Raw genomic sequence first — 15478 nt, 5'->3', positions numbered from 1 at the left:
AACTGCATTAGTAGAAGCATAAGGCTCTTTTGATACCTAGAGGCCTGGTGTTTTCATACCTTCCTGTCCCCACTAAGACTGCTGTATTAAAGTCTCAGGGGTAAAAAATGTAAAGTTTTAATTATTTTTCTTTATTTTGTTGCATTAGTTGTGATTTGGGGGGAAAAGCAGGCTTTTACTGCCTCCGCCTATGACAATTAAGGGAGGTGCAATAGCAAGACAGAAATCCTTTCTGGCATCTAGAGACGTGACAGCAATGGCAAGGAGTTTGTAGATGCTCGTGGGGAGAACATTCAGGTCCACCACGGCACTAAGACTGCAGAACATCAGAGCCGAGGCGTCACCTCCGGCGAAGGGAACCCTGCCTGCGTTGTGCCGCCCGCTGCCTTCCAACTGTGTTTGTTTCTGTCCCATGAGGGACGTTTGATGACGGGGCAGTTGAACTGGTGCCACACCGGACCCCCGCACGGTGACAGCAGCTGGGACAGCGCTGGCCTCCCTGTCCCACCGCTCCGGGCACACCCGCACACCGCTCCCCCTGGCCCCTCTCTCTGATGTGTTTGACCCAGCTGGGCCTCGACAGCGCTGAATTCCTCAGGCTCACGGGACACGCTGGGAGCGCCGCAGGCGAGGCGGTGAGGCGGCCGGGGAGGGGGTCGGCGGCTCCCGGGGGCTCGCGGCGCTTCCCCCGCACGGAACAGCCGGGCGGTGCTTCCCCGTCTGCCCGTCCCCGAGGGCCGCCCGGGGCCGCCCCCGGCGGGCGGAGCCGCCGCCGCACCGCCCCTCCCTGCCCTCCGCGCCGGGTTACATGGCGGCGGCTGCGGCAGCGGCAACTGCGGCGAGGCGGGCGGGCGCCGGGCGGGAGCCGGTGGCGGGGCCGCGGGGCTCGGCCGTGTGAGCAGCGCAGCCCCCGATGAGCCTGGGAAGGCCCGTGAGTGCGCGGGGGGCGGCGGGCGCGGGGGGGTCTCGTTCGCCGCACGCGCGGGCCCGGCCCCGCCGCACAAAGGCGCTTTGTTCGCTCCCGCCCGGCGCTGGCGGCGGCGGCGGCGCCCCGGCCCGGCTCGGCCCGTCCCGCCCCGCTCCGCTCCCCCGCCGGGCTCTGTCCGGGCCCTCCGCACTGCGGCGGCCGCGGGGCCGAGCGGGGCCGAGCGGGCGCTGACCGGGCGGGCGGGGGCGGCCGCGCGGGGGGCGCTGCCGGCGGCTGCGGCGCCGGGCCCAGGGCCGCCCGTGCCTGTGCCGGGGGCGGCGGGCGCGGCCTGAAGGGCGTTTGAAGGTAGGGCGGGGGCGCCGGGCCGGGGCTGCCGCCCCCCTCGGCCCGGGCGGCGCTGGCGGGCGAGGCCGGCTCGTCCCGGGGGGGGCGGGAGGAAGGATGTCCTTTGCCGGGGGAGGGGGGGGCCGGCCCATCCACAGCCTGCGGAAGTTTTGCTGCTGCAATCGGCGCTGCTCTCCAGCCTGGAGAGAGGGCACAGGTACCGCTCGCTCCGCCTGCCGGGCGCCCGCAGGATCCGGTAACCTTTTGTGGGGAAAAGTGACTTAATACTCTTTAACAAGTAGCTTGAAACGCCTGACGGAAATAGCTTGAAGAGAGACTGCTCAAGTTTTGGGATTTGGGAGAGCAGGGAGCCTTGCCTGGGCAGGCAGGGATGCTCTCACTTGGCATCTGTAGGATGTGTCTCTTTTTCTGACTAGTTCATTTACCAGCCTGACAATGGCTGTTAATTGTGTTATGGGAAAAGAAGCGGTGTTCGGCATGTTGTCGTATGGCCGGTGCAAGCCTCGGTAACAGCGCTGTTGGCAACAAGCTTTTTATGTGTACATATAAAAATAACATCGTCATGTGTTTATAAACCAGCTACAAATTCCGGAAAGCGGTGGCTTAAAATAGAGGTACATTTTGGTTTGGTAATTGCGTTCAGAAGACGTGTTCAGCTGTAAAGCTAAAATGGGAACTTTGATTTCAGCCCCTTGCTCAGGCTCAGTCCCTACTTGTGTGGTTATCATCTTTAATTTATTCTTGACTAGTTAATTGTTCAGTTGAACAGACCGTTGCAGGTCTGCCGAGGTGCAGGAGGCTGTGGTAAGCTGATGGTCGGCTTTTTCAGTGGGGAGTTTTCCACTGAATTATCCTAAAGGATGGCCAAACCATTTTTATACACAGTACAGCAAAACGCATTGGATTCTTGTGTGTTTTTACAGATCCTTCACAAGATTTATAAACTAATAGTAACATTTGCTTACTGCCAGCACAGAGTTCCCTAAACAGTGTGGGGAGCAAGTAGGAGGCTGTAGAAAAGCGACAGTTTCGTGAGTTGGCCGATGACTCACTCTGCCTACTGACTGCAACGTGGCTGATCTAAAAAAAAAAAAAAATACTTCTGTGCCCCGTATTTTTGTAGTCAAAGGGATAGTACTTAGCAGTTGTGTAATATGTCATTAGTCATTCGTGGTCTTTCTCATGTGAGTAATGGTTTGATCATTATATGGTCAGAATAATCAAATTAACTGGTATCTGTCAGTCTTATTTGTATTTCTGAAAAAGTAAACATCTCATACCTGACTGATTCAGTGCACATCCTGTTTCCTGAAAACTGTGATAAATCCACGTGCAGAAGTTGAGCACGCATTGAAGGGGCTGCTTGCGTAATGCCTGAAACTGGTCATGTGTGACGATGTCTGCTGGCACTAGGGATGATTTCAAAGGCCTTCTGTGGGTCACTTCTATTGCCCTCTCCCAAGAACTGGCCCATTTTAAAAGCATAGTTGTAAACCACTTGACAAATCAGTATCTTTGTGTTTCTCTCTTTAAACTTTGTGGGAGGAAGGAATAAAAGTATCACTTAAAAAAAAAAAAAAAAGATAGTGTTGGAAAGGGGACAATTATCCTAAACGAAAACGTCAGTGCCTGCGTCAATAGCCTGTTAAGTGCAAATTATGTGATAAATCTCCCCCCCCATTTTTTATACCGTAGTCTGTTGTGTGTTTCAAGTGGTTGGAGCAGGTACTCAACTGAGGAGGAGTTGGTTGGTTTTGTGTATTTAGTGTGTATTTTCAGGGTAGACAGTTGGACCATTGAAACTGAAAATTTATAAACTTATTGCTGTCACTCTTTATAAGTATTAGTGTCTAGAAAAACCCTACACATCGTTATTTTCTGAAGTTAAAAGCTATTGTAAAGTGCAAAGAAGAAAATGAGCTACTTTGAGCTCATTTTTTTTTTGTTTTGAGAAAAGCTTTCATTTCTGCTCGTTGATTACTCTTTAAGTAATTATCGTCTTAGTGGAAGGGAAAGTTTGGGGTTAACTTTTTGGTTCAATGAGAATATGTGAACCTGCTGCAGCATCAGCATCTGTTACATTTCTAAAATAGAATTTTCAGTGGCAATAAATGAAAGATCACTCTCAGTTACTGGATCCTTACTTGTTTCAACACTGGAGCATCTTTGCTAGGCCAGTCCCTGACTGTCCTCACCATGCTCTTGTGAGGGTACTGTATGTGTTTAGTAGATGGGCTGCCTCTTGGTCAGCTTCCTAGAGCTAGGTCCTGGTTTGAATGATAGCTGGGCCCTGCTTTTACTGAGTTTGGGATTAAGTAATTTGGTCACAGATAGGAAGTTTGTAGCAGCATCGGGTCAAATCCAAGTCTGGAAGGGGTTGCTTATGTTGCTAGCATTTGTTTTCTTAGCTAAATCACTCTGATTGTGGAGATCATGACGTGCCCCCTGAAAACATTGTAATGGGTGGTCACCTAGTGGAAGAAGATATGGTATAAGCTGATGGTGAGAAATGCATCAAATGAAGAATGAAAATTTTAGGGGTCCTAGTTCAGTAAGCAAGTGGGGGGTAAGATTTGAGTTAGGGTGAAGAGGTGATAGATCTTAATCCTTGCTGCTCATGGTCATCTCTTTGAATCTGTTCCTGTGTTGTTTAATGGAACTAGCTAAAAGAGAGGTTCCAGATGTGTCACCCAGCTGGTGCAAACAGATTCAGCATTGCTGCATATTGAAGACATCAGCATGTAAAACAATAAGCCTAATTATGAAGAAGAATACAACTGGTTTTAGATGGTCCCAAGGATAAATACAGTGCATTGCAGGGTATTTGAACAGAGGCCTTGTCCCTTGAGTTAGCGAAAAATTAAAAATGTTATGGAAATTAATTTTTGTAGCTCATACTAATTTGAAGGGGGGGTGTCGGAATGAAAGGAAAATGGGGTGATGTAAACTGTTTTACAGTCAGCAGCTCAGAATGAGTGATTCTGAAAGTGATATATGTGAGTGAGAAAATACTTTTAGGTGTAAAAATGTTAATAATCAAGAGGCTAGACTTAAGGGGTTTATAATTGTGAACAGTGTTGGATAGTCACTGGTGCTGTCCTCTTTAGGATAAGTTTTATTTTTGTTCTTTAAGTAAATTCATGGATATTTTAAGACAGGTCATCACTTTGTCTTAATATTGATAGAAAAGATAGCTTTGGGAAAAGTAATAGTGTTACGTCATTATGTTTGTACTGAGGCTATAAACCCTTGTAAAACACTGTTAATAATTAGGACTTTCCAGTGCTCAAAGAAAGGAATCCCAAGGCAGTAATTCCATGTGCTGAGTAGAGAATGCTCTGAAGATCACCACATCAGTGGAGGACAGCTCAATGCCTTTCAGTTTAGAAATACTACATTTGGTGATCTTTATTTTAAAAGAAAAACTGAGCAGAGAACAGCATGTGTTTCCTCCTTTGCCATGTTTGTTGTATTGCTGTGGAAGTACCTGGAGGCAGGTGGTGTGTGGGAGGAAAGGGAGTGAGCCCAGGGCATTGGGGCTGTGTGTCTTGGTGACAGTGAGGCTTGAGCCTAAGCAAAGGCAATACTTAAATGTGTTGAAACAGTCTTGTTTCTGTTTGCCAATGTGCCTTTCTTTCCTTTTTTTTTTTTTCTTTTTCTGTATACAATTCTGATTACTTTAGTGAATTGAGGCCATTATTTAGAATATGTTAATAACTTGTCAGCTGCTCTTGCTGTTCTATCAGGAGTGAGGAGACTTGTTTTGCTTGCTCCCAATTGTCCCAGTGAAATGCTAGCACAGTTTTAAGGAAAAACACTCATACAATTAATTCTGAAGTGTTGGGATAGTTTAGAGACCTTTATGTAGAGAGCTGGACAAAGAGCTGAAATTTGTTAATCTAAGATTGAACAGAAGGCATTTAGTGGTTTGATGTGACCTGTAGTTGTTGGGGAAGAACATACAAGTGACTTGTAATGGAATTGCCCAAACCTTACCACACTGCGTAAGTTACACCTTTGACTCTTCTCTTTGTGGTGTTTTTGAGCCTTTAAAAGAAAAGAGGATGTTGTACAGAATTTCAGCATGTGGTCTTTATGATTGCATTCTGCTGCTGCTGACGGGAACTTACTGAGAAAATTACCAGTTTGTGTTTTCGTAAATAGTAGGTGAATTCATTACACTATTAAAAAATAAATGATGTCTGAAAGTGCCATATGTCAGGGGAAGTGGTTGTGGAATATATGACTTACTCTGTAAAATGTACGTGCTGTTAGTTTTTCTCTGTAATCTAGTTGGATAAGTATAGAAGTAATTGTTAAAGTAATAATATTTGTCTAATATGTATGAATTACCCCATGATTCCTGTAATAATGAGTCTGTAGAGGCGAAGTTATTATTTGAGGTGTGGCTAAACTTAATCTAAAATCTTTATAAGCTTTATAAGTGGCACTGGATGTGTGCTGTATATCCTGGGAAGTCAATAAATACTGGGAGTGCACAAGCCTTACCCTTTTCGTGTGAACAGTACCCAGTTATCTCTTATGATGGTGAAACAGTTAAACCTGATTTTGTCTTTGAGTAAAAATTCAGTGAAAAGAATTACTCCAAAATTTATTGACTGATGTTAAGGATATTGTTGTGTCTGAGTTGTCTCTTGGTAATTCTCCAATAGAGATGTTTTCTTTGTTATTCCCTTCTTTATTAAGGTTCAGGAGGATATTTCATTGTGTGCCATATATTTTCAATGGATCATATCAAAAATTGTCAGTTTTCTACCACAAGTATGAAAACTATATGTCATTTCTAATTAGTTTAGCTTTTGTCATGGCTTCTTATTTTGTAACAGGACAGCAAATAAGTTGTTTATTTAGGACAACTTAATGAGCTGGGGGAGGAGGAAGACTTTTGTATGTGCTGCAGTACTGATGTATTTTTCTCTGCTTTTCAGGTTGTCACGGAGTAAAATGGATGGTAGCTTTGATTGTGATTGTGGTGAGCTGGAGCCACCTGATCATTAACAGAAGGCATCTTTTGTAAATCAAGAGCTGCCAGTTTCCCACTTAACTAGACTGTAAACAAAGGAGAGAAAAAGGAGGAAGAAGGAAAAAAAATAGTGCTTACCAGCACCATAGAATGACGCTGCTCAGGACCAGTCCAACACTGAATGTATCTGCACTGTGAGGAGGAGGATGTTAATAGAAGCCTATTATGTGCATATTTATTCACATTTTTGTTAAATGTTAACCAGTTTAGCACAGTAGAGCTGAGTGCATAATATGTCATTTCATTCCGTTTGAGTTTCTTGTGAGTATTTTCTTCAATGTCTGCAGAAATGCTGCACCTTTCTTGAACTATGAATGCTGCAATCTTTCTATCTTATGCTCGGTTTGAGTTCTAGAGCTTACGGGCTCTAAATTCAAGGGGACACAACAGGCCTGGCTGGCTCATAATGAAATGAGAGTGTCAAGAAACCATCTTGCCGTCAAAGCCAAGTGTTTCTTCTCCCTTTCTCTAAGACCTTTCCTTCAGATACCAGTGGAAGTGTCTCCGTGTGTTTACAGAAGCTTAGTAGTTTGAGGAAAAAGAAACGTAAAGAATTTAAAAATGGCAGAAAAATTTGAAAGTCTCATGAACATTCATGGTTTTGATCTGGGCTCTCGCTATATGGACTTAAAACCACTGGGCTGTGGTGGAAATGGCTTAGTTTTTTCTGCTGTCGATAATGACTGTGACAAAAGAGTGGCTGTCAAGAAAATTGTCCTTACGGATCCCCAGAGTGTTAAACATGCTCTACGTGAGATCAAAATTATTAGAAGACTTGACCATGATAACATTGTCAAAGTATTTGAAATTCTTGGTCCCAGTGGAAGCCAGCTAACAGATGACGTGGGCTCCCTTACAGAACTGAACTGTGTTTACATTGTCCAGGAATACATGGAGACAGATCTGGCTAATTTGCTAGAGCAAGGCCCTTTACTGGAAGATCATGCCAGACTTTTCATGTACCAGCTGCTACGTGGGCTCAAGTATATTCACTCTGCAAATGTTCTGCATAGAGATCTCAAACCAGCTAATCTTTTCATTAATACTGAAGACTTGGTGCTGAAGATTGGTGACTTTGGTCTTGCACGAATCATGGATCCTCATTATTCCCACAAGGTATGCAGAGAGTGGGAATATCTAAGTGATAAACTGACAGCTGTGCCTTCTTAAAATAGCATCTTCCTCCCTTTAGCACAGGTAGACAGGCTGTGGAAGGCCTTGTTAGCAGGTGGGCTATCATGTTAGGGATCATGCAGTAGAACTGGAATGCTTGCAAGTAGAGTAAAACAGATCACTGAATGACATGTTTTGTCTCAGTTTTATTTTATGCTTGCAGTAGTCCTTTTTTTTTTTTTTTCTTTACTAGTTGTGTTCAGAAAACATAACCTGAGATTCAGAGGCATAACTATAGCAGCCTTAGATTAAGTTTATAAGAGGTGCATTTGTAATGTGCAAGTGTGGCTACTTCCTGGAATTGGTTTAGAGATAGCTGTCTTCCTGCTCTAGGTGAGGTTTCACAAGAGAGTTCAGTATCATCTCTGCATTTATTTGACACCTGGGAATGAGAAAGTTTTACTGCAGTACCTCCCGTAACTAATAAATAGTGTCATAGTTCTGTATCGCTGTTCACTCATAAAGATACTTGTATTTTGTTTAAAAAGGTAGAAAGGTGTAGTAGGAGGCATGTGGTACAATCCTTGGGACCTTGAGACCAAGAAATCTTCTAGTGTTGTGTTAAAAAATAAGAAACAAGTAATTAAACAAAATACGTCATAAAAATCTAAGTAATTTTTTTTCCTTTTTTTTTTTCCCTTTTCATTAATTTCATTAGGGCCATCTTTCTGAAGGATTGGTTACTAAATGGTACAGATCGCCCCGTCTTTTGCTTTCTCCTAACAACTACACTAAAGCCATTGACATGTGGGCTGCAGGTTGCATCTTTGCTGAAATGCTGACTGGGAAAACCCTCTTTGCAGGTGGGTAGAATAAAAATGTGTGTGCATATTCCTAAAAGGAGTGGTACTGCTTAATTATCTTCCCCAAGAAAGATTGGTTCTCATGGTTAATATCAGTAGTCATTGACTATCCGGATATGCTATATGATTATGCAGTTCTATAAACTATAAGTGGATGTACTTATAAAGCAGAAGACACTTCAGTTTTTTCTACTTGTATTGGTGTGTATTTAAACAAATCACAATTTAATGCAATACTCATATGTGGTAAATCTGTCTGCAGTTATGTTAAGCTAAATTTATTGGATGCCTAAGAAGTGTTCTAATACCTGTGTGAATTGGTGTATCCAGGGAGTATTTGAGGATTATAAATGCCCTGAATATCATATGCATAAAGATTATTCTGTTTAAGGTAGTCAACCTAATCACTTCCTGGTTCTCTATATTTTAAATTACGAAGTCCCAGTGGTATAGATTTAAGATATAAAAGTGTAAAATTTAGTGTGACATAGCAAGGAAATGTGCAACCTTCAGCTGTTTCTAGTAAGACAGGAAGCAATGCTCTGGTCTTATTGGACATGTCTGCCTTAGTGCTTTAGTTAGGACCAGGAGGAAATTTCTGAAGCAAATCTCTTCTGGCCATCCTGTATCACGTTGATGACTTAGCTCAGTGCACAAACTAGAGCCTTTCAGATGAAATGAAACTGTCATTTGCACTGTAGGAGGTCACCAGTGTGCTCCACCTGCTGACAAGCTTCGGTCCGTGGGAGCAGATGAGCTCTCGTCTGCAGTAAACCTGAAATGCTGATTTTGTGTGCACCCTGGGGCCTCGGCAGCAGCTGTCTCATTCAGGCTTACTCTTGGATTTGTTCCTGTTGGTCTAAATTACTGCAGTAATACAGATAAAACCCCAAAGAACTCAGCTTATATTTCAAAGTCCACATTCCTTTAGATATGTGTGGACTAAGAGGACACCTCTGCAGTAATTCTTAGTGTTGCATGAAAAGGTAATGGAGTTACCTTTTTCCCATTAAGTATTATTAATGGAGAACAGTCACTTAAAAGCATTATTTGGCAGAAATCAGTGATTAATATGTGCAGAGGTTTTTCTTCACTTGCAGGGAGTTGCTCACTCTTTGAGTTTCTAACTACTGGAGTAAGGTCCACAGTATATTAAATGCTTGGCTGATAAGAGATTTATTAGGTTCCCATTGCATCAAGCACTTCTACTGGCAAAGAGTGAAATAGAGGGAGAAAGACTGCAGATTTCATCATTCAGCGTAGATTGATCACAACTACCAGCATTTTTTTTTTGAGTAGCATTGGTATTTGTCAAAAATTTTTATTGGCCTAATAGCTGTGCAGTGAGTTAAAATTCTGTTTTTTAGACTTGGTCTTAGTAACCAAACTCCTAAATTTGTAGGCTTGATAATTGCATTGTGTAGATCCCTAGAAAATATTTTTAGATGTGGATGTGTCCCTCTGAAAATTTAGCAATGCCATGGTTTCGTAATCTTCAAGAAAAGTGGATTTCTTAATGTCATGCATTTGGAAAAGGAAGATGGTTGGAGATATGACAGTGATCCTGTCATGCGACTCTGAATAAAATTCTTTTGTGAAGTTGTTTCAAGGGCTTGATTTGGTTAATTTGCAGCTTCCTGTCTACTTCTGAACCATCCCTTAGGAATGCTGCTCTCCGGAAAGCTGATGAGAATGGGAAGGAAGAATGCAGATTAAAATTGCAGAATACCTGGGCTAAATGAGGGAAGGGAAGTTGAAGCAGAGGAATTCAATAGCTGGTTCTTTTTACTGAATGAACATTTTAAAATGCTCATTTTGCTTATAGTGGAAAGAAGTCTGATTAATTTTTAAGACGGCAGTAGTTATACAGTAGAATCTGTTTTCCAACAATTTACAGGCACTATACATCTGATAGATCATATCAGAAGTAATTTGTAGTAGTTTGAAGCAGAAGGACAAAACAGCTTTTTCAGTCCAGTAACAGGAGGTGGCACTGATTCATTTGGGGATCATGGGTCTCTGTCAGATTTTCTGTAGTGACTTCACCTCGGCTTTTCTTTAGGTCACCTGACAGGATTTCCAGTGCAGGCTGCTGAAGTGAACTGATAGTGTGTAGGTTTTGAGATGTACAGTCTCTCGCTGGCCCCATTTATTTTTGTATGTAATGTCACGTGTATCAGTATTGCTTGTCATTGCCCAGAGCTGCTTGGTGAAGGAGGGAAATGCTGGCATGCAAATAATCCTGCATAGTTTCACCTGCTAGTTGAGTCTCTAGGGTCCTACATCCTTCTTGGAGCTGAACAGTGAGTTGAGTTTGACAGGCTCTGTTTCTGGGTACTCCAGATGCTGTTCATTATTCCAGACTGACCTGCTCTATGGGCCCTTCTGGTTCTTACCCAGGGAGACTTCACGTAGTGCTAGAAGAGTATTATCACTTTGGTCATAATACAGTACTTTTTTTAAAAACAGTATCACTCTGCTTAACTGACAGGTGATTTTTGTCTTGCACCTGACAGCTAATGCAGGATTTCAGAGTAGAATATTAATGCAAATGGCTGTAGCTTGTAAGGTCTGTTTCTGAGCTAAACCACTACTGGTTTTATTAGTAAGGGGCATATAATTCAAACTGAGGTCAAATACTGAATTAATAAGGTGGAGCAGTGGAAAGGGAAGGATTGCAGTATATAGTATATAACAAAAAGGTAGAGTGTGTTGTAGAGTATCTCTTCCGTGGTGAAAACTTCCTTGCAAAAGCTTAAGGTTAGGTTGCTTTATCTGTGAGTGGCAGCTCTGTAATTCTTCTTGCGCCAGGGCATTTCTTGAGAGCTCTTCAGATTTATTATCACTTAAATTCAGAACTTCACCCTTTCCTCTGTTGGAGATGATAATCTTTTACTGGAAATAGTGCTCAGAGCACAAAATTTTGATGTGCCTTTTATGTACAGGGATCAGAAGTGTTTGAAGTTGAAATGGCAGCTTGTATTTTGTCTTTGGTGCTCAGGTGCGCATGAACTTGAACAGATGCAGTTGATTCTAGAATCAATTCCTGTTGTACATGAGGAGGACCGTCAGGAGCTTCTCAATGTAATTCCAGTTTACATTAGAAACGATATGACTGAGCCACACAAACCTTTAACTCAGTTGCTTCCAGGCATCAGTCCTGAAGGTAAGTAAATTAAAAAAAAAATGTATTTCCCATGTTTCAATTTTATAAAATAGTGAGAGCAACTTTGCAGTGCAGGTATGTGATTGTTAAAAGCATTTTTGAGTTAGAAGAATCTGCATTGTCTGCAGAAGGATAATCTTCTGCTATAATAAAAAAAATTTGCTTCCATAATAGCTGCTTGGTGATCTTTGAAATAGAATTGTAAATCTCTGCTGGAGTTATTTTCGCTGGAATTGCTCTATTTTGAGACACCGTGTTTCTAAATATAAGGGAACATTGGAATGGAGTCAGTGTAAAAGAACTGTCTCCCAAATGTTTTTAAAGGAGTCCCCCAAACAAAGTAACAGCAGTGTTTCCTGGTGTTGGTGGATACTGATTCAGCTTGAAGCATTTGTCTCAATATTTTTTCATTAATTTAAATTACTGTTGATCTTAGATTTGATTTACTCTTCCAGCTTTCTGATGGCTCTGGAATGCATATTTAGCAGTGTACTGTCAGTAGCTGATATTTCTCTGATGGCTACTGTGAGGGAAGGAGAGCTCTAGAGCAAAACACAGCACCTTAATGTTAAATTGTGGGAGTCTGAAATGCCCCATTTAATTTTTCTCTGCAGCACTGGACTTTCTGGAGCAAATTTTGACGTTTAGTCCCATGGATCGATTGACAGCAGAAGAAGCTTTGTCCCATCCTTACATGAGCATTTATTCCTTTCCAACGGATGAGCCTATTTCAAGTCATCCTTTTCACATTGAAGATGAGGTTGATGATATTCTGCTAATGGATGAAAGTCACAGCCATATTTATAATTGGGAAAGGTAAATTTATCACTTACTGTGGTAATATAACTGGATGCTTTTGTGTTTGAGTCAACATTGCTTCAGGGGCATCATTTCCTTTTCTTTTTATTTCTTCTGAAGTTGACCTGAGTATAAAATTTTCCCTTATAGACATTGTCACTGAGTTTATAATTCATTACACTGACTTGGATGTGCTGATGTGTTCCCAAGATGCACTCAGGACTCTAGAATCTAAAGTTAAATCTCTCTATATTTTTTTCCCCAAAATATTTCTCTGAAAAATAAACTTTATTTAAAGAGAGTTTTAATGATGATTGTCTTGTCTAATGCTTAGTGCATATAATAGTAAAGAGACTCACAGTAGTCATCTTAAGTCAGTTAAAAACTCTTTCTAAAAGAGTTCTGTAAATGGAGTGAGCTATTGTAAATAATTCCAGACTTAAATCTTTCAGATGTGCATTTGAGGATTGCTTATGCCAGATTAAATTAAAACCTGGAAGACATACCCAATTGAATTAAGGATAACTTTGTGTTGAATTGCCATTATTCTGTAAGGGAAATTCTAAACACTCTGTCTTTGGATCTGGAAGACAGTTTTTAGCTGCTAACACTTAGGAAATTGTTTTACAGATACCACGAAAGTCAGTTTTCAGACCATGACTGGCCTATTCATAATAACTTTGAAGCTGATGAAGTTCAGCGCGATCCAAGGGCTCTTTCTGATGTTACTGATGAAGAAGAAGTGCAAGTAGATCCTCGCAAATATTTGGATGGAGATCGTGAAAAGTACCTGGAGGATCCTGCCTTTGACACCCACTTCTCTACTGAGCCTTGCTGGCAGTATTCAGATCACCATGAAAACAAGTATTGTGATCTGGAATGTAGTCACACTTGTAATTACAAAATGAGGTCATCTTCATACCTAGATAATTTAGTTTGGCGAGACAGTGAAGTAAACCATTACTACGAGCCCAAGCTTATTATAGATCTTTCGAACTGGAAGGAACAAAGCAAAGAAAAGTCCGATAAGAAAGGCAAGTCTAAATGTGAAAAGAATGGGTTGGTGAAAGCTCAGATAGCACTTGAGGAAGCATCACAGCAACTTGTTGAGAAAGAAAGGGAGAAGAATCAAGGATTTGACTTTGATTCTTTTATAGCAGAAACCATCCAGCTTAGTTTACAACATGAGTCTACTGATGTTGATAAATTAAATGACTTGAATAGTTCAGTGTCTCAAATAGAGTTGAAAGGAATAATATCGAAGTCGGTAAGCAGAGAGAAGCAGGAGAAAGGAATGGCTAATTTGGCACAGTTAGAAGCTCTGTACCAAACCTCTTGGGACAGTCAGTTCGTGAGCGGTGGGGAGGAGTGCTTCCTCATTGACCAGTTCTGTTGCGAAGTCAGGAAAGATGAACAAGTTGAAAAAGAAAATACTTACACCAGTTATTTGGACAAATTTTTTAGTAAGAAAGAAGATGCTGAAATGCTAGAACCTGAGCCAGTAGAAGAGGGGAAGCTTGGGGAGAAGGAGAGAGAAGAGAGCTTTCTCAGTAACAGTGGGGAACTCCTCTTCAACAAGCAGCTTGAGGCTATAGGTATTCCTCAGTTTCACAGCCCTGTTGGTTCGCCTCTGAAGTCAATACAGGCCACGCTAACGCCTTCTGCTATGAAATCATCTCCCCAGATTCCCCACAAAACCTACAGCAGCATTCTGAAACATCTAAACTAAAACACTCAGCAGACATTTCTTTTATATTCATGAGATGTGTTTGTCTTTTTTTATTACTAGTGTAAGTAATTTTTTTACTTGAATCAGACGGTGTAATTTTGGTATGGATTTCATTAGTTTTCTGTTTACCATTGTTTTTACAATCCAGAATTACTTTCTATACATGAGTTAGTTTTTGTTTTTAAACTGGCATGTCGTTTGCACACAAAATTAAAGAAAAGAGCAAAATAATGCAAAATGCAGGAGGTAACAAAAAAAAATGCACTAAACCAAGTAAAAAACATTCTCTCAGTAAAACAGAGTCCATGTTTTGCAGAAAAAGAACCTTGCCTTGAAATTTACACAGTGAGACTGTACATAATTGCATGAAAATATCTATTTTTCCCAAAACATTTTTTTCATTCATGCGTATTTTAGAGTTTTTCATACTGTACACATTTCTTAGACACATGATACCAGCAGCAACTGAAATGAATGCAGAATTTGGTACGCATGTGTTATCTACCTCAAGGTAACAGCAGTATGTGGCAAAACATTAACCACCCATAGTGCTTCTCATTATGCACTTCTATTTAGCCAGCATTATTGTAGTAGCTATTCCTATTGAAAATCATTCAATATTTATAAATGTTCTGGTATGCATTCTTTATAGTGAAGTGTTAATATGCAGCACTTTTATTTATTTTAGCAAATAAGTATATTTCTGTAATTATAGAAAGTCAACTTAATTTTTGAGTTACTTTTCAGATAAAAGGTTTTGTTTAGCACTATGGTTTTATTGCCTACATAGCTGGATATATATTAACATCGGCTTATTCTGAGGCTATCCAATACATTTTTTATTTTTTAGTTTTCATTTCAAGTAAAGCACTCACTGTGTATAGGAATTTGTAATTGGAGGTGCTTGATCTCTACAAAAGAAATTAGGAATTGCTTTATTATCAAATGCTCCTAGAAGTCTTAATTGTGTTCATTTTTTAAAAATTTTGTAATGTTAGTTGTGTGCATGGAAATAATTAAGGTACAACATTACTGTAGGTTAAAGTTCTATATGGTGAGACATTTTGTTTTTACTGTCTGTTTTTACTGAATGATTCCTGTCCCACTCCTGATCCCCCCTCCAAAGCAAGCATGAATAAAATTAGGTTAAATATAGCATGTAGCATCTCGGTCTTTTGAAAATTTGTTTTACCTTCTGATTTTTTGAAATACTGGATGTATCATTGGCTCCCCTGTTTAAAACGAAAAACAAATAAAAACATGGCCAGCAAAAACGACTGTTGGTTTGTGATGCTTTGTACACACTCTGAGAGATGAAGAGCTGCTCCTGTCCTGCAGCCCTGTGCCGCTTCAGCTGCACTGCCTGACACAAGGTGCTCGTGGAAGCAAGAGACACTGTCTTGTAGCCTACCCTGGAACTGCTGCTGATGCAGCGCCCTGGAAGGAGACTCCCAAGTTTCCTTCTGTCCCAGTCCTTGCAGGAGTTCCTGTA

General features: G+C 41.4%; 1 protein-coding gene across 2 annotated transcripts; it reads left to right on the top strand.

Moving 5' to 3' along the window:
• The first annotated feature begins 774 nt into the window (after positions 1-774).
• MAPK6 (mitogen-activated protein kinase 6) lies at positions 775-15260 on the top strand. Of its 2 annotated transcripts, none has more exons than XM_050309205.1 (6): positions 775-931; positions 6223-7433; positions 8149-8293; positions 11295-11459; positions 12074-12275; positions 12888-15260. In XM_050309205.1, the coding sequence occupies exons 2-6, from the start codon at positions 6879-6881 to the stop codon at positions 13984-13986; spliced, it is 2166 nt and encodes a 721-aa protein (XP_050165162.1). In that variant the 5' UTR covers positions 775-931; positions 6223-6878; the 3' UTR covers positions 13987-15260. The 2 variants fall into 2 exon arrangements, with proteins under 2 accessions (XP_050165162.1, XP_050165163.1); XM_050309206.1 differs by lacking the exon at positions 775-931 and adding an exon at positions 1419-1469.
• Positions 15261-15478: the final 218 nt, after the last annotated feature.

Source organism: Myiozetetes cayanensis, unplaced genomic scaffold (genome assembly GCF_022539395.1).
Source record: "Myiozetetes cayanensis isolate MyiCay16 unplaced genomic scaffold, myiCay2020 scf14, whole genome shotgun sequence".
Classification (NCBI taxonomy): Eukaryota; Metazoa; Chordata; class Aves; order Passeriformes; family Tyrannidae; genus Myiozetetes; species Myiozetetes cayanensis.
The sequence above is the reverse complement of the archived record's forward strand: the minus strand, read 5'-3'. Positions and strand labels throughout refer to the sequence as shown.